Source organism: Gopherus evgoodei, chromosome 1 (assembly GCF_007399415.2).
Source record: "Gopherus evgoodei ecotype Sinaloan lineage chromosome 1, rGopEvg1_v1.p, whole genome shotgun sequence".
Lineage (NCBI taxonomy): Eukaryota > Metazoa > Chordata > Testudines > Testudinidae > Gopherus > Gopherus evgoodei.
In genome coordinates, this window is record NC_044322.1 from 343,655,496 (window position 1) to 343,676,237 (window position 20,742).

The window sequence follows — 20,742 nt, forward strand, 5'->3', positions numbered from 1 at the left end:
ACCCTTGGATGCCTTAGATCTGGACCCATGGACTTGTGCATGTCCAGCTTTTCTAAATAGTCCTTAACCTGTTCTTTCACCACTGAGGGCTGCTCACCTCCTTCCCATACTATGTTGCCCAGGACAGCATTAGGTTTTAATCAATCGGATAATGCCACCTCTCATTTTAAATGCAAGTATCCTAATGTATTTAACACTTTAGGGATTTTTAAGCAAGTGATTTAAGTACTTAATTGTTTGATGGATTACAATCCAAGTGGATGAAAATGTCAGTATCTGGAGCTGGGTGTGTGTGTGTCTGTATGTGTGTTCTAAAGGCCATCTATTTTAAGGAAAGTATTGCTTTTCTCAGGTAACATTTTGACAAAGTGGAGTGACTTTTACTAGCTGAGGAATCTGCCCTGAAATTATGTGGTGAATCCTAAGAAATGAAATATATAGGTTAGCTTTAGACTTTGGCATTAGACACTGACAAGAATATTTGGGTCAAGATTCCTAAAGTCATGTCCTTAAGCAATAATGCTTATAAAATACGTGACTGTGTTGTAATAACATACAGCTGAGTGCTTCCATCACCCAAGAAGTGTTATGTTAAGACTAATATACATCCTGTAATAACCGTTTCTTTATAAAATGCATTGTTCATTTTTATATTTAGTTATGCTGTAGCACTCATTTCCTTCCTGCATTTAAAAAATGTGTTTCTTGCTCTTTTATGACACTGTCTCAAGTGCCTCACCCTACACAACATACTTCTTTAAATTTAAGATGATCTGCACTTGACTTCTGTTTTTGCTGGAGGTGGACAGTGACATCACAATAGTCTGAACACTGAGCTGCAGCTTTCTGAGCCATGAACTAAGCGGGGTGTTGACTTAGATAATTTGTGTTGTGATTATTCTAATGGTCACATAGTGATAGCTGCTTACACTGCCTGAGACTTGGAAAGATGTAGGTCAGGTTTCTGATATTGTCATTATTCTTCTCCAGCAAAATTGGAAGTTCAAGCCTGGATAATCCTAAAGTGGCCAAACATAAGATGGGCTCAGTTTTTAAAAATGTCCTACATCACAAAGATGCCATGAAGAGAACACACATTTTGTGTGTAGTTCAACTGTAAAACTTAGCTGTGTGATTTCCACCTCTGGGTACGTTTACACAGCAAAAAAACTCTCCTGATAGTGAATCTTAGTGCAAGCCTGAGTCAGCTGGCCCAGGCTCTATGGGGCTAAAACTCGTGGTGCAGACGTTTGGGCTCAGGCTGGAACCTAGGCTCTTGAGTCCTGGCAAGGAGGAAGGGTCTCAGAGTCCAGGCTCCAGCCCAAGCATATACACTGCTATTTTTAGCTCTGTAGCACAAGCCCCATGATTTCAAGTCAGTTGACGTGGGCTCTGAGCCTTGCTGCAGTGTTTTGTTTTTGTTCATTTTCCTGCATAGATGTACCCTTAGTCTCAAGACAACCAAGCTGATGGCCATGATGTGACAAGATGTGCAGTAGCCATTTGGATGATTTGATTTCCTCCAATCTATTATGATGGTACTTGGGAATGAGGGGGCTCCAGTCTGAGATTATCTCAGAAGGTAAAATGTTTTCATAATGTAACTATTAGCTTATTTTCAGCAACTCTAAAACTGACAGTGTTTTCTAACTGGAAAATTATTGCTTTCCCTTGGACTCAAATGCAGTGATTATTAAAAGGGTTGCCTGATAGCAGTTAAACTTGGGAATATAATCATAAATCCTTATTTTCATATGCTAATTCTAACTTTGAACTGAAGTTTCTCATGCTTTGAACCCCAATGGTAATTTTTGGAAATGTTGAGAAAAATATGTATAACCACCTGAGATATTAGTGTAAAAAAAGTTGCACTAAAATTATGTTTATGTTTATGTTTATTCCATACGCTTTAAAAAAACCCAACAACTCCATTTGAAAATTCTGGGGCTAATTTCCCTCCATTTTCTGAACAGGTTCAGAGTTACATTTAGAAAACAGTTCTGTAGATGAAAGTTTAAGCCACATAATCTTGTTGAGCCTTAGTTGGGAGTAAGGCAGTGCATGCAATTCCCTTAAACACTACCTTCTACAAACTGACTTCTGTTCTCTCTTCTCTCTTTCCACCAGTTTGAGCAGTCACAGAACTAACCTCTCCTCTTCTGTGATAATCAAATATACTTGTAAATAATTGTAAAAGTGGTTTACATTGTTAGCTTATATTATTATTATTATTATTATTATTATTTGTATTACCATGGTGCCTAGGAACCCTAGCCATGGGGTACCTCATTGTGCTAGGTATGGTACAGACAAAGAACAAAAATCTTAAGTAAAATGAGGCAAGTGATGGATACAGGCAGATGGGGGAATGCAAGTAATCAGATAATATTGGTAAACATTGGTAAATATTGGTAGGGCAGTGGTCCCGCGTACTGGCTGGCGGACAAGCATCCACCAAAATACCGCCACTGAAATGCCGATTTTCAGCGGCATTTCGGCAGCGAAGTCGCTTGATGATGCTAATTTGGTGGCATTTTGGTGGGATGCCTCTTGACATTGCTGCTTCTTGGCGGAATTTCAGCGGATGCTTGTCCACCGGCCACAGTCATTGGTGGCTTGTCGTCTGGCACCCACCACCAGAAAAGGTTGGGGACCACTGGTGTAGGCAGCGGTCTCTGCACACCAGCAGCCTAACCACTGTGAAGTTTTATGTAGACATGGCAGAGGAGAGTTTTGAGGAGGGACCTGAAGGTGGATGAGATAGCTTTATGGATGTTTATGGGGAGCGCCTCCCAAGCATGTGGGGCAGCATGGGAGAAAGCATGAAGGTGTTTGAAAATTTAGTAAGTGGGCAGGGAAGGCTGATCAGAGGCAAGTACCAGGGTCTTGATAGAGAATAGGATAGGTAGAGTAGGGACTGACTGTGCAGAACCTTGAAAATGAAGCAGCTTATGTTTGATCAGATAGAGAATGGGAAGTCAGTGAAGGGATTCAAAGAGAGGAAGGTGACATAGTCAAAGTGGTGAGCTAGGAAAATGATCTCTGCAATCTGAATGGATATGTGCAAGGCCAGACAGAAGACTAATCAAAGTGAGATGAGAGCTTGGATGAGAGTTTTAGCTGAGTGGATGGACAGAAAAGGTCATATCTTAGAGATGTTACACAGAAATAATCTGCATAACTCCAGACAAAGTTTGGATGTGAGGTTCTAGAGCAGGGATCAGGAACCTTTGGCACGTGGCCCATCAGGGAAATCTGCTGGCAGTCTGGGATGGTTTATTTACCTGCAGCGTCCGCAGGTTTGGCCTATCGCAGCTCCCACTGGCCGCGATTCGCTGTTCCAGGCCAATGGGGGCTGCGGGAAGTGGCGCAGTCTGAGGCATTGCTGAGTCCCCAGGCAAGGTTGAGCAATTCCCCTGGTGTGGCTTAATGCAGGTGAGTCATTGAATTGTAACTCCTCTGCTGGACAATGACTGGTGAAGTCTGGTGTTCAGCACTCACCCAGGCACTGGTTATCTCCCTTATCATTGTCTCTGGAGAGCTACGATCTGGGCGTTTCCCAAACCCACAGCATATTTTTAGTGACAACCGTACAACACAGTTGCATAACTTCATATGCATTAATGATGTACATATTTAGATAGAACAGTTATTTCAGCAGATCATAACTTTTCCCGATACCTTACATGGCATGCTTTATATGCAGGATCACAATTATATATAAATGAGGAGTATGGGGATTACAGGGTGCTCCCCCAAGGTATAGAATGTCACAGTGAGGAGAGGAACAGAAGAAGTCAGGAGTCAAAATCAGAGAGAAAAGCTGACATGGAGGAGTTGGACAGACAGTAGATGGCAGCAGCATAGAGGAGAAAAAAGAAGAGTTGGAATTTAGAGTTTAGGCTGAAAGGTCTTGGTTTTATTTTAGTTTTTTACTTTAATTGAATACGTGGTAGTTTCAAGTCTCTCAAGATGATGGATCCATCTAAAAATGCTTTAAGGTATTTCCCATTCCCTGCAATGTTCTGTGCTTCAAATAGACATGAAAAGTGGATTTTATGTCTTGGGGAATGGTATCCTTGTAACATCAATTCCCCTGAGGCTTTCGCCAAAAGGGTCCCAAAAGGACAACAGCATCCTCTGCTCAAGAGGATCAAGTAGCACATGAAAATGGGAGATGTGGAACGGCGTCTCCAAGCACAAGTAGCATGACTGCTAAGGCTCCCTCAGTGCTTAAGCCTGATATGAAATACCAGACTGAAAGGGGTCATCCTCTTGTTAAAATATCCCCTTAGGAAGCACACAAACCGGGAATCTAAAGTTTTGCAGACAAAAACAAGGGAAGAACCTCTTAAGTGCTAGTGGTTCCAAGAGACTGCATGGTGATAGACCTCTGACAAGAGTCTCACCAAATGTACCTAGTTTCCTAGGATCCCAGAAAGAGCTTCCTCAGATTTGGGATGGTTACATTGGTTATCTGCACTGAGGTGCCCACATAGTCCATCTTGCCTAAAGCACCAGGAGCCTTCAAAGGCTCTGGTGGAAGAGACATTGGAGGACAAAGAACTGTCATCTGTTGTGCTGAATTCCCCTGGGGGAATTCTGCACCACAAAATTAAAAAATTATGCGCATAATATTTTAAAATTCTGCAAATTTTATTTATCATAATAACACTACATAATCACGCCAGTTTCAATCATTTTGGTAGTTTATTTCAAAATACCTGTTACAAATATGTCTGTATTGTTAGACACACAAAAATAATTTCCCTGGGAGTAGAAAGTTAAAGAAACCCCTATGGCAAGCCAGTTCCTGTTTCTCTGCCGCCTCCCCCTCCTGCGCCCAGCTGCAAGGCCCCTGCAAGCCCAGATACCTACCCACTCCCCCTCCTGGAGCATAGCTGCAGGGCCCCCCAGCCCAAATAACCACACTCCTTCCCCACAGAGCCTAGCCGCGGAGGCCCCCTGGCCAGATACCCACACATACACCCTGCAGAGCGCAGCCACACACTTCATTGCCGATACCACACCCCTTCCCCACGAAAACCCAGCCATAGGCTCCCTCAGAGCCCAGCTGTGCACCCCCCCAAAACCAGACACCTCCCCCTACCCCTCAGAGCTCAGGGATCCAGAGGAAGAAACAGCCCGATGCTAGGTCCCAGACTTGTATGGAGTTTCTTGCACACTGTTGTCTCCTTCCCTCAGGGTATGCAGGGAATTGCAGCTGTCAGGAACTCTCTAAGGCCTTGGCTACACTGGCGCTTTACAGCGCTGCAACTTTCTTTCTCAGGGGTGTGAAAAAAACACCCCCCTGAGCACTGCAAGATACAGCGCTGTAAAGCGCCAGTGTAAACAGTGCTGCAGCACTGGGAGCGTGGCGCTTTGAAGTTTCAAGTGTAGCCATACCCTGAGTCCCTCTCACTCCCCCCTGACAGTGTCTTCTATGTGCAAGCTGGGCTCTGCTGGGTCCAGCAGCCCCCAGCAGCATTGCAGCCAATTTCTGTGGAGGAAAGGAAATTCTGCGTGCACATTACTTTCTGCAAAATTCTGGATTGTGCAGTGGTGCAGAATTCCACCAGGAATATGAACTCTAACTACAACCTATTGGAATCCATCAGACTGCTTCATGTAAGATTTTTCTCCTGACCAGTCTTTTTCCCCTCTTGGCACCAGGTGGAAGCCATGGTGGGAATCTGTTGTGAGCCATTCATCCAGATCTGGCTACACTTGCAGATTTGGGTGATGCAGATGAGTCAGAGAACATTTGAGCATTTAATGAATATTATGAGGTTTGCCAGATTTGCAGGGGTGTTTGTCTACTATGAACTGGAGGAACTTTGTCTTGTCCTTACAACACTATGGAAGTAGCCCTCTCAAGAAGCTGGGGCAAACCAGTCCTAAAAGCTGAAAGGAGATATTGTGCATGGTTTCTCCAAAGAGCAGAATTTTTGCATTGGCATTTTTTCAATTTGCAGAGATGCAGTAGAACGTGTAAGACAGTTTCTATTAGAAATAAGACGCTGCTAGGAATAAAACCAGTCTTTCTCCCCTCCAAGGCTCTTGTACTACTTCTGTCTCCAGATTTCAATTTTCAGTAAGGTCAAGACTACTTTTTCCATCAGTTTTTCATGAAAAGACCCCTTGGGGGTGAGGAAGGACTGGATTTTGCTATGATCTTGAAGTGTCTGTTCTGTTTGATTTCTAGTACAGAAATAGCTTGACCAAATAGCTTTTCATACCTGAAACAATTGGGGACAAATTGTCTCCAAAAAGGAGGAGGAAAAGAAAGTGAAGATTTAAATCTTACAATTGGTTTGTGATTCTCTAAGCAGCAAGTCTGAGAATGTTGGAAGTTGCAGCATCTGCTGCTGAGGCAGCAGAGGCTAGGGAAGCACAAACTGCCTTTTTTGATACGGCAAAATTTTTTCCTAGACTCTCTGGGTCTCTGTACATAGACAGGTACAGAAGATTTCTACTGAAATACCTGCTGACTTCTGAAAGAATTTTGTGAGGAACTGACTGACTCAACTGGAGATCTGGTGGCCTTCAGTTTCTCCAAGACCTCATCAGTTTTAAAACTAAAGATCACCTACCTTTGTAAGTTTATCTATTGACTTGATATTTTATAGAAATACCTGAATTGTGGAGCCATGTACATCTATTAAGACAGAGAGTTGAAGACAAAGAACCTGTCAGTCTAGGTTCAAAATCCTAAAGTACCCATACAGAGGAAAAACTTGGTAAGATTTACCCTCTGGAACTGCCAAAGAAGATATGTGAGATTCCAAAGATGTTCTTGTGCCTGAACTGGAGTCACTTTAAAGGTGAGATTGCAGCAGAATGGCAAGAGATCTGCTTTTCCCAGCTCTGAGAATATCTTGGCACTAGGCTTGAAATTAGTAGCAGTTGTGGACTTTACAGATCTGAATATTGCACCAGCTAATTTTGGAAGCACTCCCATATTGGGTCACTTGCTCTCTGTTCAGATCTCTGTAAAAGAGTATACTAAAGGTTTCAATACCTTTATAAGGTTCCCCATAGATTCTAGAAGAATTCTAGCTTGCCTACCATAGGACATATTCTGAGAACATATCCAGGCAGTGGAACTAGCCACTGTGTTTTTAATTTTGGGTCTGACAAAGGGACCTGCTCCTGAGACCCCTTTTGCAAAGGTAGCTGCATTTGGTATACAAATCAGCATAAACTTGTGGATTTTCCAACTCCAATATGATTTCCCACAGACTGGTAGCAATCCGGTGTTGCAGGCTTCCAGAGTGCATTTCCCACTCACTTCTCCACTGTCAATGCTGCTCTCATGCTGGTGTCTCTGTGCTGGAGCGAGCTTGGCACACAGCTCTAGGAATGTGGCCTTTTGCATCCAAAATTCTGCAGTCACTGCTCATTGTCCTTAACCTGCATTACGATCCCACCAGTCAGTGCTTGTTTCCAGGCCCAGATGCAGCACTCCTGTCTGCAGCTGCTCCATGAATGCCACCAAACAACCTTGAAATGTTTTCTGTATGTCCCTCAGCAAACTGCCGTCAAAGAAATGGTCATGTCCCTGGTTGTTGTGGTACTTCCTGGAGTCTGCAGATACTGGAGAATCATGGCATATATTTGCAACAGTCATGAGAATAGTGGAAAGCTCTGGGTACTCCATGCTTCTTTCAGAGTGGCAGAAACTGAAAAATTCTGCATGAGTTTGTGTGATTTTTTTAAAATAAGCTGAAAATATTATGGGATAGGAATATTATAGGATGGAGACAGCATGCTGGGAACCTGAACCCTAGCTCCTGGAGATACTTGGATGAGTCATTACTATCCCATAAACATTGCACATGTAACTGAAAAGAAGGCATTCACTGGACAGCGATACATGGCACACTGGAATACCTACCCATGGTGCACCACCTGTTATATCAACACTAAGTGCTCCTGGAAAGCACAGTGCTGATACAAGCAACTAAGTATGCCCAAATGATATAAATTTCAATGGCTATATGCCCATGTAGCTTGCCTTAACCAAAGTTTGTAGTATAGAAATGCTCTTATATGCTACAGCTGTCATCTGCCCTTTTGAAGAGGTAAATGAGAAAGCTCACAACTTCAGGTGGAGTTGTCAAGGGGAGTTTGGGGCCTTAGCCCTGTTTCCTGGGAGGGTGTAACAGGCCATATGGCTGCAGCTCTCTGGATAGATCAGAAACCTGAGTGTGTTGAGTGGTCCTAAGACAGGGCTGTGCCTAAAGTCACTGGTTCAGATGCCAGAGGCTTAAAACACATGGAACCTAGTGGTTTTATCTTCTCAACTGGACCTGATACACATGCAAAAAGGGGCTGAAATAAGGTTTCACAGGCAATCTTAATTCCAGCCCTTCCTAATTTTTGACTGCTTGACTTTGTACCTTTTCATGTAATTTTCTAAATAGTTAAAGTAAACTGAGAAAACAAATCCTATTGAGGCATAATAGTGAAAACTACAGGGCTCAGCATCAGGGACTGAGATCTTTACATCCACCACAGAAACATCTGCTTTTAGAGCTAAGGAACTGATAGCAGTAGTAGGAAATCATTCTATGGGTAGACCATATCTAGAAGAGGATGGACATTTTACCAATGGTGGTCTCAAATGTTTGCTGACAAAGAATGGTGAGATTTGGATCTTGGATTCCATTCCAGGTACTGGAGCAGAGTGTTGTCTACTAGGCATAAAATACAGTACCCATTTCCCCCTAAGCTTCATTTTTTTTTTTGGCCTCTCTCCCCTAACCTGTCCAGTGTCTACCACACCACTGGCCTTTTGTCCCAGTTTTCTAACCTAGTCGGTCATCTTCTCCACTCTTCAGGATTCTCATCCATCTCCTTGCCCATTCCCCATTCTCTCTCCCACTCCCTGATCTTTCTTCCCTCTCATAGCCTCCAGCTACACCCTCCCTTAACCCCTGGGGACACACAGTCCCATCCCCATTGGCTCCCAGTCAGGCCTGGTCTACACTATGCGTTTAAACTGATTTTAGCAGCATTAAACCGATTTAACGCTGCACCCGTCCACACAACGAGGCCCTTTACATCAATATAAAGGGCTCTTTAAACTGGTTTCTGTACTCCTCCCCGACGAGAGAAGTAACGCTGAAATCGGTATTACCATATCGGATTAGGGTTAGTGTGGCCGCAAATTGATGGTATTGGCCTCCGGGCGGAATCCCACAGTGCACCTTTGTGACCGCTCTGGACAGCAATCTGAACTTGGATGCAGTGGCCAGGTAGACAGGAAAAGCCCCGTGAACTTTTGAATTTCATTTCCTATTTGCCCAGCATGGAGCTCTGATCAGCACAGGTGGCGATGCAGTCCCAAATCCAAAAAGAGCTCCAGCATGGACCGTGCGGCAGATACTGGATCTGACCGCTATATGGGGAGACAAATCTGTTCTATCAGAGCTCTGTTACAGAAGACGAAATGACAAAGCATTTGAAAAAAATCTCCAGGCTATGATACAGAGTCCAAAGCACAGTGCTGTGTGACAAGTGTAACGGAAAGCCAAAGGATGAAATGGATGCTCATGGAGGGAGGGAGGGGGTCCTGAGGACTCCAGCTATCCCACAATCCCAAGCAGTCTCCCAAAAGTATTTGCATTCTTGGCTGAGCTCCCAATGCCTGTAGGGTCAAACACATTGTCCAGGGTGGTTCAGGGTATAGCTCGTTAATTTACCTCCCCCTCCCCCTTGAAAGAAAAGGGAAAAAAAATCGTTTCTTGACCTTTTTTTATATGTCATCCTATGTCTACTGCATGCTGGTGGTAGACGTGATGCTGCAGCAGTGAACAGCAGTATCCTCTCCCCTCCCCGGTGGCAGATGATACAATATGACTGCTATCTGTTGTCCTCATCAGCCTGTGAGTGCTCCTGGCTGGCCTCAAGTGAGGTTGGCCAGAGGCACCTGGGTAAAAATAGGAATGACTCCTGGTCATTCCCAGTAGATGGTACAGAACAGCTGGTGACCGTCCTCATCATAGCAACTGGGAGCTGAGCTCTATCAGCCCCCTCCCTTTCCTGTGTAAAGAAAAGATTCTGTACTGCCTGGACTATCATAGCAGTGGGATGCTGGGCGCCTCCCCCCTGCACCATTTAGTGTCCTGCCTGGACTATCATAGCAGCTGGAGGCTGCCTCCCCCTCATTTTATCTCACAAGTCAGTGTTTCTTTTTCCTGCATTCTTTATTACTTCATCACACAAATGGGGGGACACTGCAACGGTAGCCCAGGAGGGTTGGGTGAGAAGGGAAGCAACAGGTGGGGCTGTTGCAGGGGCACCCCCTAGAATGGCAAGTAGCTCATCATTTCTGTGGGATCTGACACGAAGCAGCTGTGCTCTCTGGTTCTCTGATACACTTGCCCCATATTCTAGGCAGCACTGACTCTATTTTTGTCTTTGTGCCCCCGGCCGACCTCAGACAGGGGCACCCATGACAGCAGCAGATGGTACAGAACGACTGATAACCGTCTCTATCTTGCAAAGGCAAATGAATGCTGCTGTGTAGCGCTGCAGTACCATGTCTGTTAGCAACATCCAGTAGACATACAGTGACAGTAAAAAAAAGCTGAACGGGCTTCATGGTTGCTGTGCCATGGCATCTCCCAGGGCAATCTAGGGAAAAAGGGCGCAAAATGATTGTCTGCCGTTGCTTTCACAGAGGAAGGAATGAGTGACATTTACCCAGAATCACCTGCGACACTGTTTTTGCACCATCATGCAGTGGGGTCTCAACCCAGAATTCCAATGGGCAGGGGAGACTGGGAACTATGGGATAGCTACCCACAGTGCAAAGCTCCAGAAATTGACGTTAGCCTCGGACCATGGACGCACACCACCGAATTAATGTGCTTAGTGTGGCCGTGTGCACTCGACTTTATACAATCTGTTTTACAAAACTGCTTTATGTAAAATTGGAATAATCCCGTAGTGTAGACACACCCTCAGTCTCCCTCCCTGGCTGTCTCAACTAATTTCAGCATCCTCATCTCCCCTAGCTTTTCTGATGTGTCACCTTCCCCCAGGCCCACTAGGTACCTGCTAGGTTACAGACCTTGTCTCCTTATCTGGACAGGCCCAGTTCCCACCCCCAGGCTCTTTCTACTAATCTACTCCACAATTTCTTAGGTCTGGGTCTTTTCCTCTCTCCACTTGCATCACACAGCTTCCGCTAGGCTGCTCTGGTGCCAACAGGGAGGTCATTGTCAGCATAGAGAAGCTCCCCGGTCTTATTTCCACTCATTAGCCCCAGAGCAGCTATTACTTGGAATTTGACTTGACCCTTGTTGCCCTGGGCTTTGTGGGGATGCTGCATGAACACTCTAGTCTGCACTAGGAGCTGTGAGAGGTCTGAGAGGGAACTGAATGTTCTGAGATTCTTAGCTCATGCCTCTACTGAACATGTGTAAACATTTTTTTGCCCAAAGGCTTATAACTTGCCCAGATTTGTACAGATGGTCAGAGAGAATGAAAAAGGCACATCCCTGATACAAAGTGACTCCCTCCCCCATTTCAAATTCCTTGCTTCAAAATCCAGGAGTGCTAGAGTTTTTCAAAGAGAACCTGACTAAGAAATAGTTGAACCATATTAGCCAAAAATAACTAAAAAAATAATTCTGAGGCAGAAACCCCCTGGAAAATTTTAGCCTGAATTGTTAGTCTGGCATGGTTGTAAGTTACAGAAAAACAGCATCTTATGTGAAGTGTCAGGCAATTGTAATAGGCAGGGCTATTAGCCCCACTTTAATTACTTTCATCTGTTATCAATGCTCAAAAGGAAATTTAGTACATTATAGAAAATTGTATTAGAACTATTGTAAGTAGCTCCCTGGAACTTAATAGTACAATATGTAATGGAAAAGTAAATCCTCCTCCCAGAATTTAAACAGGATGCACTCTAGAATGGAAGGTCTAGTAGCTTTGAGGCCGTGAAGCTGTTTTAACAAATTAAGTCATATTTAGAAACACAGCTGAAGTCAAACATTTTATTTACATGAGGATATTTGTGACAGTTCTAAAATAAGAACTGAACAAATCCACTTTAATACCAGCCTGTCTTAAATAAAATTTTCAGAATGACATTTGTAGTTGCTGGTACAAGCTTAAACTGCACACAAGATAGGATGATCCAGTAATTTGATACTGGTCAACTTGAAAAAGTTGTTACAACTTAGTCTCTTCGTACATAGAAGATGTTATATCCAAGTTCAATCATTCCCCCCACGAGTAAGGCCCATAAGGGGATAAAGATATACACTAGTTTCATTTCAGTAAATTGTTGCAGTTTAGCGCAGAGGGCAAGACAGAAAGCTAATTTAAGCAGCATTGCGATGAGGTACCAGGCTTTTTTCTTTATATTTTGAGAACCATTGCGAGGGTCATAACCAGACTTGCATCGCCCAGCCATTTTTACAATTAGCATAACGAGCAGGATAGTATCAAATATCCAAACTGGAATAAAGATAAGAAACCAGTTCCATGGTGCTTTCTCATCCAATTTTAACACCAACATGATCAGGAAGAGTAATGTGAAAAGCCATGTGAGCAGCACTCTCTGCGCCAGGGACATTCTCATTTAAACAGCTTTGATAGGGAGTTATTTTCCCCCAACTCTCAGCAACAACCTAAGACAAGGGGAAAAAAAAAAAAAAAAAAGTCAAATGGCATATCCAGAACGTATGGAATATATCTTAAAGTTTCACATGCAAAAGTTTCACTTTTTGTTCTTGCTTTCAGAACCCACCACAATCCCACCTTACCTAGATAGACCATATTTCTCATTTCCCTTTTATGACTCTGTTCTTCCAATGATACAAGTTTTAACACTGAGCATTTTAATTCTGGTCCTCTTCCCAAATGAATTTGTCACTCATAACCCTGAATGCTTTTGTAAGCCAATTAGCCAAGCCCCCATCCTCTCATGTCCCTAACAAAACATATTCTGCAGAGCAAATACAGCAATTTACAGTTAAACTATAGAAGCCTTAATCCTAAATTAACCTTAACTTTGGACTTCTCTGTGCAGTCTGTCATCTTTGTGAATCTCTCTAGATTGTGGTCTCCAAAGCAGAAACTGTATTTGTTGGTTTGTACAAGGCTGAATGCATTATCACTTTTTCCAGGACTATGACATACATGGAAGTGTTATGTTACTTAGTCACTGCCAAAGCACAGTGTGCAAATTTCTCTAAAATGGATGCTGCTCTTGTAAATAGCAAAGACACTCATTGAAATGTCATGCAAACTGTGGCTCAGACTGAATGATCTAAGGGAAACTTAATAAAGATTAAAGGACAATTTTTGTGATAACTTAGCCAACAGGCACCCAGCCTTTTGCAAAGTTAATGTTGGCTCTGACATGAGTTGTATTACACTAGTGCTTAGAGGGCAGTCAGGGACCAATGCCCCACTGAACTGGATATGGTGTGTATGCACAGGCTCCAATTACAATCTAAGTTTATTTTGTTTTCTATTCACAGCTCTAGTTGCTCATGATTTTAGCTTGGTGTCACAAGAGCTGGAGATCTGAGGGCTCCTGCATACAGCCCTATATATGACCTGCTTCTACAATATTAGAGAGAAAATTTCAAAGCAGGAAAGACAGACCAGTGATTTCAAAAATACCAAACACCTCCTACCCACATCCTCAGAAATGTATTTTAGATCCATGGTTACACAGATTTTTCTGCTTCCACTATTTCTCTTCCACTCTCTATCAGGTGGTGATTTCAGAAAGTCAAACCCTATAGATATTTTTCCAAAGAGGACCTCAGTTGCCTAACAGCACATATTCAGATTTGTACAACTTCCTTCTGATTTAATCTTTAAGAAGCAAGGAGCTTTGCCCAGGAGACAGAAAAAGATATTCCTATCTACTCAAGTGCAGAGACCCATTGTTTACTGAATGTACTTCTCCCACATGCTCTGATTCCAAATTCCCATAGAAAGAGAAACAACAAAAGCTGCTGTCAAGGGATAAAACAAGAATGCTGCTTGGCTGGTGGGGGTATTATCAAGGAGATGTGGTCTGGAAATGGTAGTTTCATAAATGCACATAATCCAAGAAGGCAACTACTACTTGGATAACCAGATTCAGCAATTGTTGCCACAGACACCACTAGGGGAAGGATTGGCACTAAGGTACCTAGAAAGACCAGGAACCGAAGAAACAAACTGATCACTTGTGACACAGAGCTAGGAGGCATTCAGCCTGGCTAGAATTATCAAATAGTTATCAGATAACCAGTAAGTCAACTATGGAGGAACTCTCTTTCTGGAGGAATGGAACAGGAAGCTATAAGGGACATAGCTGATGGGCATCCTTGCAGTTTGGTAGCTGTTTGCCTTGTGACAGGTTATTCAATCATCCTGAAAATGCAAACAAACAATTGTCAGTAGTGATTCCATATTAAGAAGAGCGGAAAGAGAACTCAGCAAGGGACAGAAGGATAACAGGATGGTGTGTTGTCTCCCTGGAGCAAATATTTGACATGTAATTACATGATTGGACAGGATTATGAAGTAAATTGGCAAGTCTCCACTGCTGATGAAACATTAGAACCAATGACTTCGCATCACATGGAACTATACAGATTACAAGAGACTTAGATTTTGAAAAGAAGCTGAAGAAGATAAGACCAAATGTTATTCTCATAGATCCTTCTGGTCCCATGAATAGAAGGCTGAAGGAGATGAATTGCTGGCTGCACTACTAGTGGATATTTTGAGGAGCAGTAGGCCACATTCCAGTGCGAGAAGGAGCACTACGAATGAGATGGCCTGCATCTCTCAGGCTGGGAGTAATGGGGGCTAAATTTCTCAGCTGGAGACTAGCAGAAGCAGCCTGGAAAGCATTAACCTAACAAAGAAAGGTGAGAGTGGAGGAGGCAAATGTGGTAAGAACTCAAATTCAACATGTTCCAAACACACTGAACAGATGTGGGAAAGCATGTGAAGAGAAGAAATTGTTTAACCATGCTAGAACTACAAGTAGCAAGCAAGAGGAACTGAACATTCTCAATGAATAGAAAATTGATATTGACCTTAATGAAACGGGTAGGACAAGTCATAGGTCTGCAATGTCAAATATCATTGGTTATAACTTGCTTAGGAAGGACAGTGACACCATTACCTGTTTCAGAGTTATGATAAATGCAAAACTATAGGATCTTGACTGCATATAGATCACTGTGCTAACTACTGGGGAGACCTGTTATAGACCACCAAATCGAAACAGGCTGTTCTTAAACTGCCCTCTAAGTTACTCCTTTTGTACCTGTTTAATGTATGGGGGAAAAAATGGTTGTTATGGAGGACTTCAATTTGAGATTCATGAAACAGAGGTTTTATGCAGCTGGTAGTAAAACATTGGAATTTATAAACTTATGACTTATTTTTTAACACAAAAAGATATTGCACCCAACACAAGATCTATTTTGGACCACACTGTGATGGATAAAGATGAGTTAATCACTGGACTGGAAGTTGCCCATTGACCAATGATCTTGACCGGATTATATTCAATACAAACAATAAGGACAGTCCCAACTAATAATGTATATATTTGGTGCTTCAAAGGGGCTAAATTTCCCCCAGTTGAGAAAAATTAGATGTAAAAATGTGAATAAAAACCAGTAGTTTAAATATGTTCTTAAGAGAAGGAATACTTAACGAGACATGTATAGCCAAAACACTTACATATACCAAATGGACAGCTTCCTTCCATAAAAATGGTGACCTAATAACAAGAGATTACATCATCCATCTCTCCTCCTTTCCCCCTACTCAAAACATGTTAAATTATGGAAGGGGGGCTTTTGTATGGAAATCTCTACTAGAATTCCTTAGAGGTTTCCTCATTGTATCCTGTAAAGGGGGGTTTGGGGTCGATCCTTTACCTCAGCGAGACAAATTTGTCAGATCCCAGGAGATCTTGCAGAAGCCTCTGTCCCTGCACCACCACTGGTCCCCAGCACTCAGGCAGGATGGCTCCAATGGAACTGTGCTACGAGGAAATGCCCTCTTACAGGGAATGTGCCACAGAAAAAGGCAACACACACTGAATGGGGAGTTGAAAACCAAGCATGGAGGCTCCTCTCCACATTGGGATGTAGGGAGCATGATATGGTCCAAGGAATGCAGAAAATCTTGTCTGCTCTTTTAAAAGTCAAAATTTTGTTCTTGGAGGATGTGTGCACGTGCAACTCACATTTATTTTAGTGGAAATATTGATGCACGAAACAAGGGCAGAACCTGACCGTAGAGCTTGGCAGGTAGGAAAAGGTTAATGTTTTGGTAATAGTATATTAATGATTTGGACTCAATTTTTAAAAAAACTGTTCTACTCACCTTTAAAAGGATAAGGATAAGGATATCCTAAAACAATGTTCCAGTGCAAGGAACAACCTCATTCCTGTAGCACTGAATGTTAAGAATGATTGTCCTGACCAATTTTCTTCAACTAATCCATGGTCATTTTACCTTATTGAATGGCTTTAGTCACAAATCTATCTTACTAGACTAAAGCATTTTATTTCTCGAGTTAAAAATGAACATTTACATTTTTTAGGGAAAGAAAACTGACATTCACTAGCTCCAACTAATTATCCAAATGGAAAGAAATATTATCTTCTGTTGTGTTTTTGGCATATGGTGTACAATTGTTATTCTCTGCTCTTGGGGAACAAGTTATTGTCAGTTGCCTCATTATTTGGGACACTTCATATTCTCAGCCTCCTTTTGCTGGCCTAAAGGCACCAACAGCAAGAGACATCCCTTTTATTTTGGGATATTAAGGCTTGTCTGTCCCTGAAAACTGATCTGGATAAAGTAGGGTGTTAATTTAAAGTAGATTAACTGTTTTAGTGGATGCTCTTACTCCCCCATAAATGCCATATTCCAAATTAGTTTAATCCAGAATAACGCCCTAAGTCAATAAACCCGTACTCCATGGCTATACGCTGGAGATTGGAGTGTAGCCATAGCGTATACCAGTGGTTTTCAAACCATGGGTCGCAACCCAGAATTGGGTCATGGAATGGAAGGGACTGGGTCGCGGCGGCTTTGGTCAGCACCATGGACCAGGCCATTAAAATTCCCATTGGCGGTGCTGCCCGGCTAAGGCAGGTTAGTCCCTACCTGTTCCAACACCGTGCTATGCCCCAGAAGCAGCCAGCAGCAGGACTGGCTTTTAGGCTGGGGCGTCCCGCACAGGGCTCCATGCGCAGCCCCCATCCTGAGCACCTGCTCCGCACTCCCACTGGCCAGGGACTGTGTGGTGGGTGTGAGCCATGCAGAGCCACTTGCACACCTCCACCTAGGAGCCAGGGGTGCAGCGTGGTCCACAGTGCCAGGACAGGCGGGAAGCCTGCCTCTATACCCTGGTTGTGCTGCTGACCAGGAGCTGCCGGAGGCTAGCCTGTGCCCCAGGCATGAGCGCCCCCAAAACCTGGAGCTGCTTCCTGCACCCTAAGCCCCTCATCCCCAGCCCAGAGCCTGCACCCCCAGCCCAAAGCCCCTCCCACACCGCAATCCCCTGCCTCACCCCTGAGCCCTCCCAACCCAGAGCCTCCTCCTGCACCCCTCATCCCTGGCCCCACCCGAGAACCTGCACCCCCAGACCTGACCCAGCCGAGAGCCCCCTCCCACATCCTGAATCCCTCATTCCCAGCCCTACCCCATAGCCCTCACCCCCACACTCCAACCCTCTGGCCCAGCCCTGAGCCCCTCCCACACCCCAAACCCCTCATCCCCAGCTCCACTGGGTCATGGGCATCAACAATTTTCATCAACTGGGTCGCCAGAAAAAAAGTTTGAAAACCACTGGCCTACACTGATAGGAGTGTTTTTTTTCTGTCAAGGTAGGAACAGCACCTCCCTGAATGATGTTGGTTATGTTGATGGACAAATACTTCTGCTGATGGATATATCAAGAGTGAGGGTTATGTTGGTGTTTTTTTCCCCCACGCCCCTGTGACACAGGTATGCCGCTGTAAGTATCACATGTAGGCCAACTAAGCCTGAGGGTATGGCTACACTTGAAATTTCAAAGCGTGAGTGTGGTCGGAGTGACAGCGCTGGGAGAGAGCTCTCCCAGCACTGCATGTAAACCACATCCCTTACAGGTGTAGCTTGCAGTGCGCTCCCAGCGCTGCGGCACTGATTACACTGAGGCTTTACAGCGCTGTATCTTGCAGCGCTTGGGGGGTGTTTTTTCACACCCCTGAGCGCAAAAGTTGCAGTGCTGTAAAGTGCCAGTGTAGCCAAGCCCTGAGTCTAGAGGAGCATTTCCTGCGGTTAGGCCCGGCCAATTAGGAGAAGCAGGTTTCTGGAATTCATAGCTGACTTCTGAGATCACGAATGCCTCAGGGTCTCCCTGCACTGCGTGGTCTGTTTCCCACTGAGAGGGATTACTTGGAGCAGGCAGCAGCTATATTCCTGTCCTCTGTGTCAGCAGGGTTCCTTCACAGCAGAAGGTGCTTGTGAGTCACTGAGGTTCCCTGAAGTGCGTGAATCTCCACTCCTGCCCCAGGGGCACCATTGGGTGTGTGTGTGGGGGGAATAGGGGAGGGAATAGGGGAATAGCCCCTCCGCCCCAAGTTTCCTAGGGGAGGTCTACTCACTGTAGCCCCAGACAGAGCTCCTAACTGCAACAGTTTGAATGTGATAAGTTCTGAAGCTGCAGCAGCACAGGCTTTGGGGCAGGGAGTTTGTTTATAAACAGAGGCAGGGTGATTAAGATAACAAAAGGCTTATCATTAAAGTAAATTAAGGATTGTTAGATGATCCTAAAAGCACTGCCAGGGACTTTGGTTAAAAGATAGGAAACAAAGGGTAAGATAAAAGGTGAGGATGGAGAGAGGTAAATACTGGTGTCCCTCAAAGGTCTGTAATGGGACCATCCTATTCAACATATTCATAAATGATCTGGAAAAAGGGGTAAACAGTGAGGTGGTAAAATGTGTAGATAGTACAAAATTACTCAAGATAGTTAAGTCTAAAGCGGACTGTGAAGAGTTAGAAACTGGGTGACTGGGCAACACAATGCCAGACGAATTCAATGCTGATAAATGCAAAGTAATGAACTTGGCAAAATACAATCCCAACTATATATATAAAATGATGGGGTCTAAATTAGCTGAACCCGTCAATAAACAAATCTTGGAGTCATTGTGGATGGTTCTCTGAAGACGCCTGCTCAATTAAAAAAAGCTAACAGAATAATAAAGAATTGTTATTTACTCCTCATAACACAAGAGCTAGGAATCACCAAATGAAACTAATAGGCAACAGATTTAAAACAAACAAAAGTATTTCTTCAAAGACAACATGTGGAACTCCATGCTAGGGGATGCTGTGAAGGCCAAAACTATAATGCTTCCAATAAGAACTAGTTAAGTTCATGGAGGGTTGGTCCAGCAATGGCTACTAGCCAGGGATCCAACACCATGTTCTGCATGTCCCCTGCTGTTTGCCAGAAGCTGGGAGAGAGCAACAGGGCAACTAGAGGGCTGCTCAGTGCCTGTTCTGTTCATTCTCCTGGGGCACCTGGCATTGGCCACTGTCAGAGGACAGGATACTGGGCTAGATGGACCTTTGGTCTGACCCAATATCGTCACTGATGTTCTTCTATAGAACCCACATGTCTCTGTTCCCTGCTCTCCTCGCAGAGGAGGGGGCGACTGACAGGGTCTCTCACACTCTGCAGAGTTAGTAATAAAGTAAGAATATATGTTAACATTTTAAACCTAACCAGTCCCTTAAGTGATTTGCCACAAGATGTCCGAACACGTTGTTATTAGGGCTGAGTGGGTCTAGTATTTATTTCAATGTATTTTATAAAGGAATTAGAGACAGGGCTCCTGTCAAAAAACACTAGTTTTTTCAAGTGCCTAAGTAGCCCCAGGAAACATGGTTAAAGTTGTGCCGCCCCCCCACCATCTGAAACGGCGCCTCTGCCCTGGCCGGACTCGCAGTTCCCCTGGGTCCAAGGGGGGGCTTCGCGCTGCCTGCCAGCTGCGCTGCCCTCGCGCCCCTCTGCTCTTGATCCTCGTGCAGCGGGTCGCCTCAGCCAACCGGCAACTCTGAAAGGCTCGGGGGCGGGGCCCCCTCCATGCACCAGCTCCCGCCCGCTCTCCCTCTCCGCGGCCTGTTCGGCCTGTGATGGGCCGGTACTAGGCACGGACAGCAGGTTGGGCCCCGCAACAGCAGTTAGCCCCGTGCCCCCGGTTGGGAACCCGTACCCGGGACCAGGCGACGAGAGGCCCCGCCTCTCCCTGTACCTACCAGGCAGGCCCGGGCCGCCCTGCGCAGCACCCGCTGCCGCCTCACCCCGCGACCGAGGCCAGAGCCTGCCCTCTCCCTTCGCAGAGTCTCGGCTCATCACGTCGCAGCCCCCGCTCCCCACACGCGTTGCGAGGGGCCCAAACAGCAAACGGCTCTAAGCTGCAGAGGAGGGGCCCTCCCTATTGGGGAAAAGCCAGCGCGAGAGACGCTCAGACCGTCTCTACAGCGCGCCCATTGGCTAGCCCATCACGCATTAATCAGACTCTGCCACACGCCCATTGGACAGCAGAGAAGCCGATCAAGTTGATACCGTCTATGTACCACATCTGTTAGGTAGGCCAGATGCCCATCAAACTGAGCCCTGCCTTCGCACCATAGCCATTGGGCATAAGAGAAGCTCAATTCACACTCAGCCCGCCCAAGTTTTCCCTT

At 44.7% G+C, this 20,742-nt stretch overlaps 1 protein-coding gene and 1 long non-coding RNA gene across 5 annotated transcripts; one reads left to right on the top strand and one right to left on the bottom strand.

Moving 5' to 3' along the window:
• The first annotated feature begins 361 nt into the window (after window positions 1–361).
• On the top strand, window positions 362–15,407 carry LOC115649144. Its single transcript, XR_003999774.1, has 3 exons — window positions 362–1,582; window positions 6,630–6,824; window positions 13,506–15,407. It is a non-coding gene; the product is annotated as an uncharacterized LOC115649144 (long non-coding RNA).
• TMEM60 (transmembrane protein 60) lies at window positions 11,998–20,562 on the bottom strand. 4 transcript variants are annotated; one of them, XM_030557443.1, is made up of 2 exons: window positions 20,311–20,562; window positions 11,998–12,650 (listed from the first exon to the last, which is right to left on the bottom strand). In XM_030557443.1, exon 2 carries the CDS (start codon window positions 12,599–12,601, stop codon window positions 12,197–12,199), a length of 405 nt encoding a protein of 134 aa, XP_030413303.1. In that variant the 5' UTR covers window positions 12,602–12,650; window positions 20,311–20,562; the 3' UTR covers window positions 11,998–12,196. The 4 variants fall into 4 exon arrangements, with proteins under 4 accessions (XP_030413303.1, XP_030413470.1, XP_030413390.1 ...); XM_030557610.1 differs by lacking the exon at window positions 20,311–20,562 and adding an exon at window positions 15,924–16,020; XM_030557530.1 differs by lacking the exon at window positions 20,311–20,562 and adding an exon at window positions 13,027–13,157.
• Between the last annotated feature and the right edge of the window lie 180 nt (window positions 20,563–20,742).

Bases quoted from the DNA above. Each gene is read 5' to 3' on its own strand.
- TMEM60 (XM_030557443.1), bottom strand. From the start codon at position 12,601: ATGAGAATGTCCCTGGCGCAGAGAGTGCTGCTCACATGGCTTTTCACA.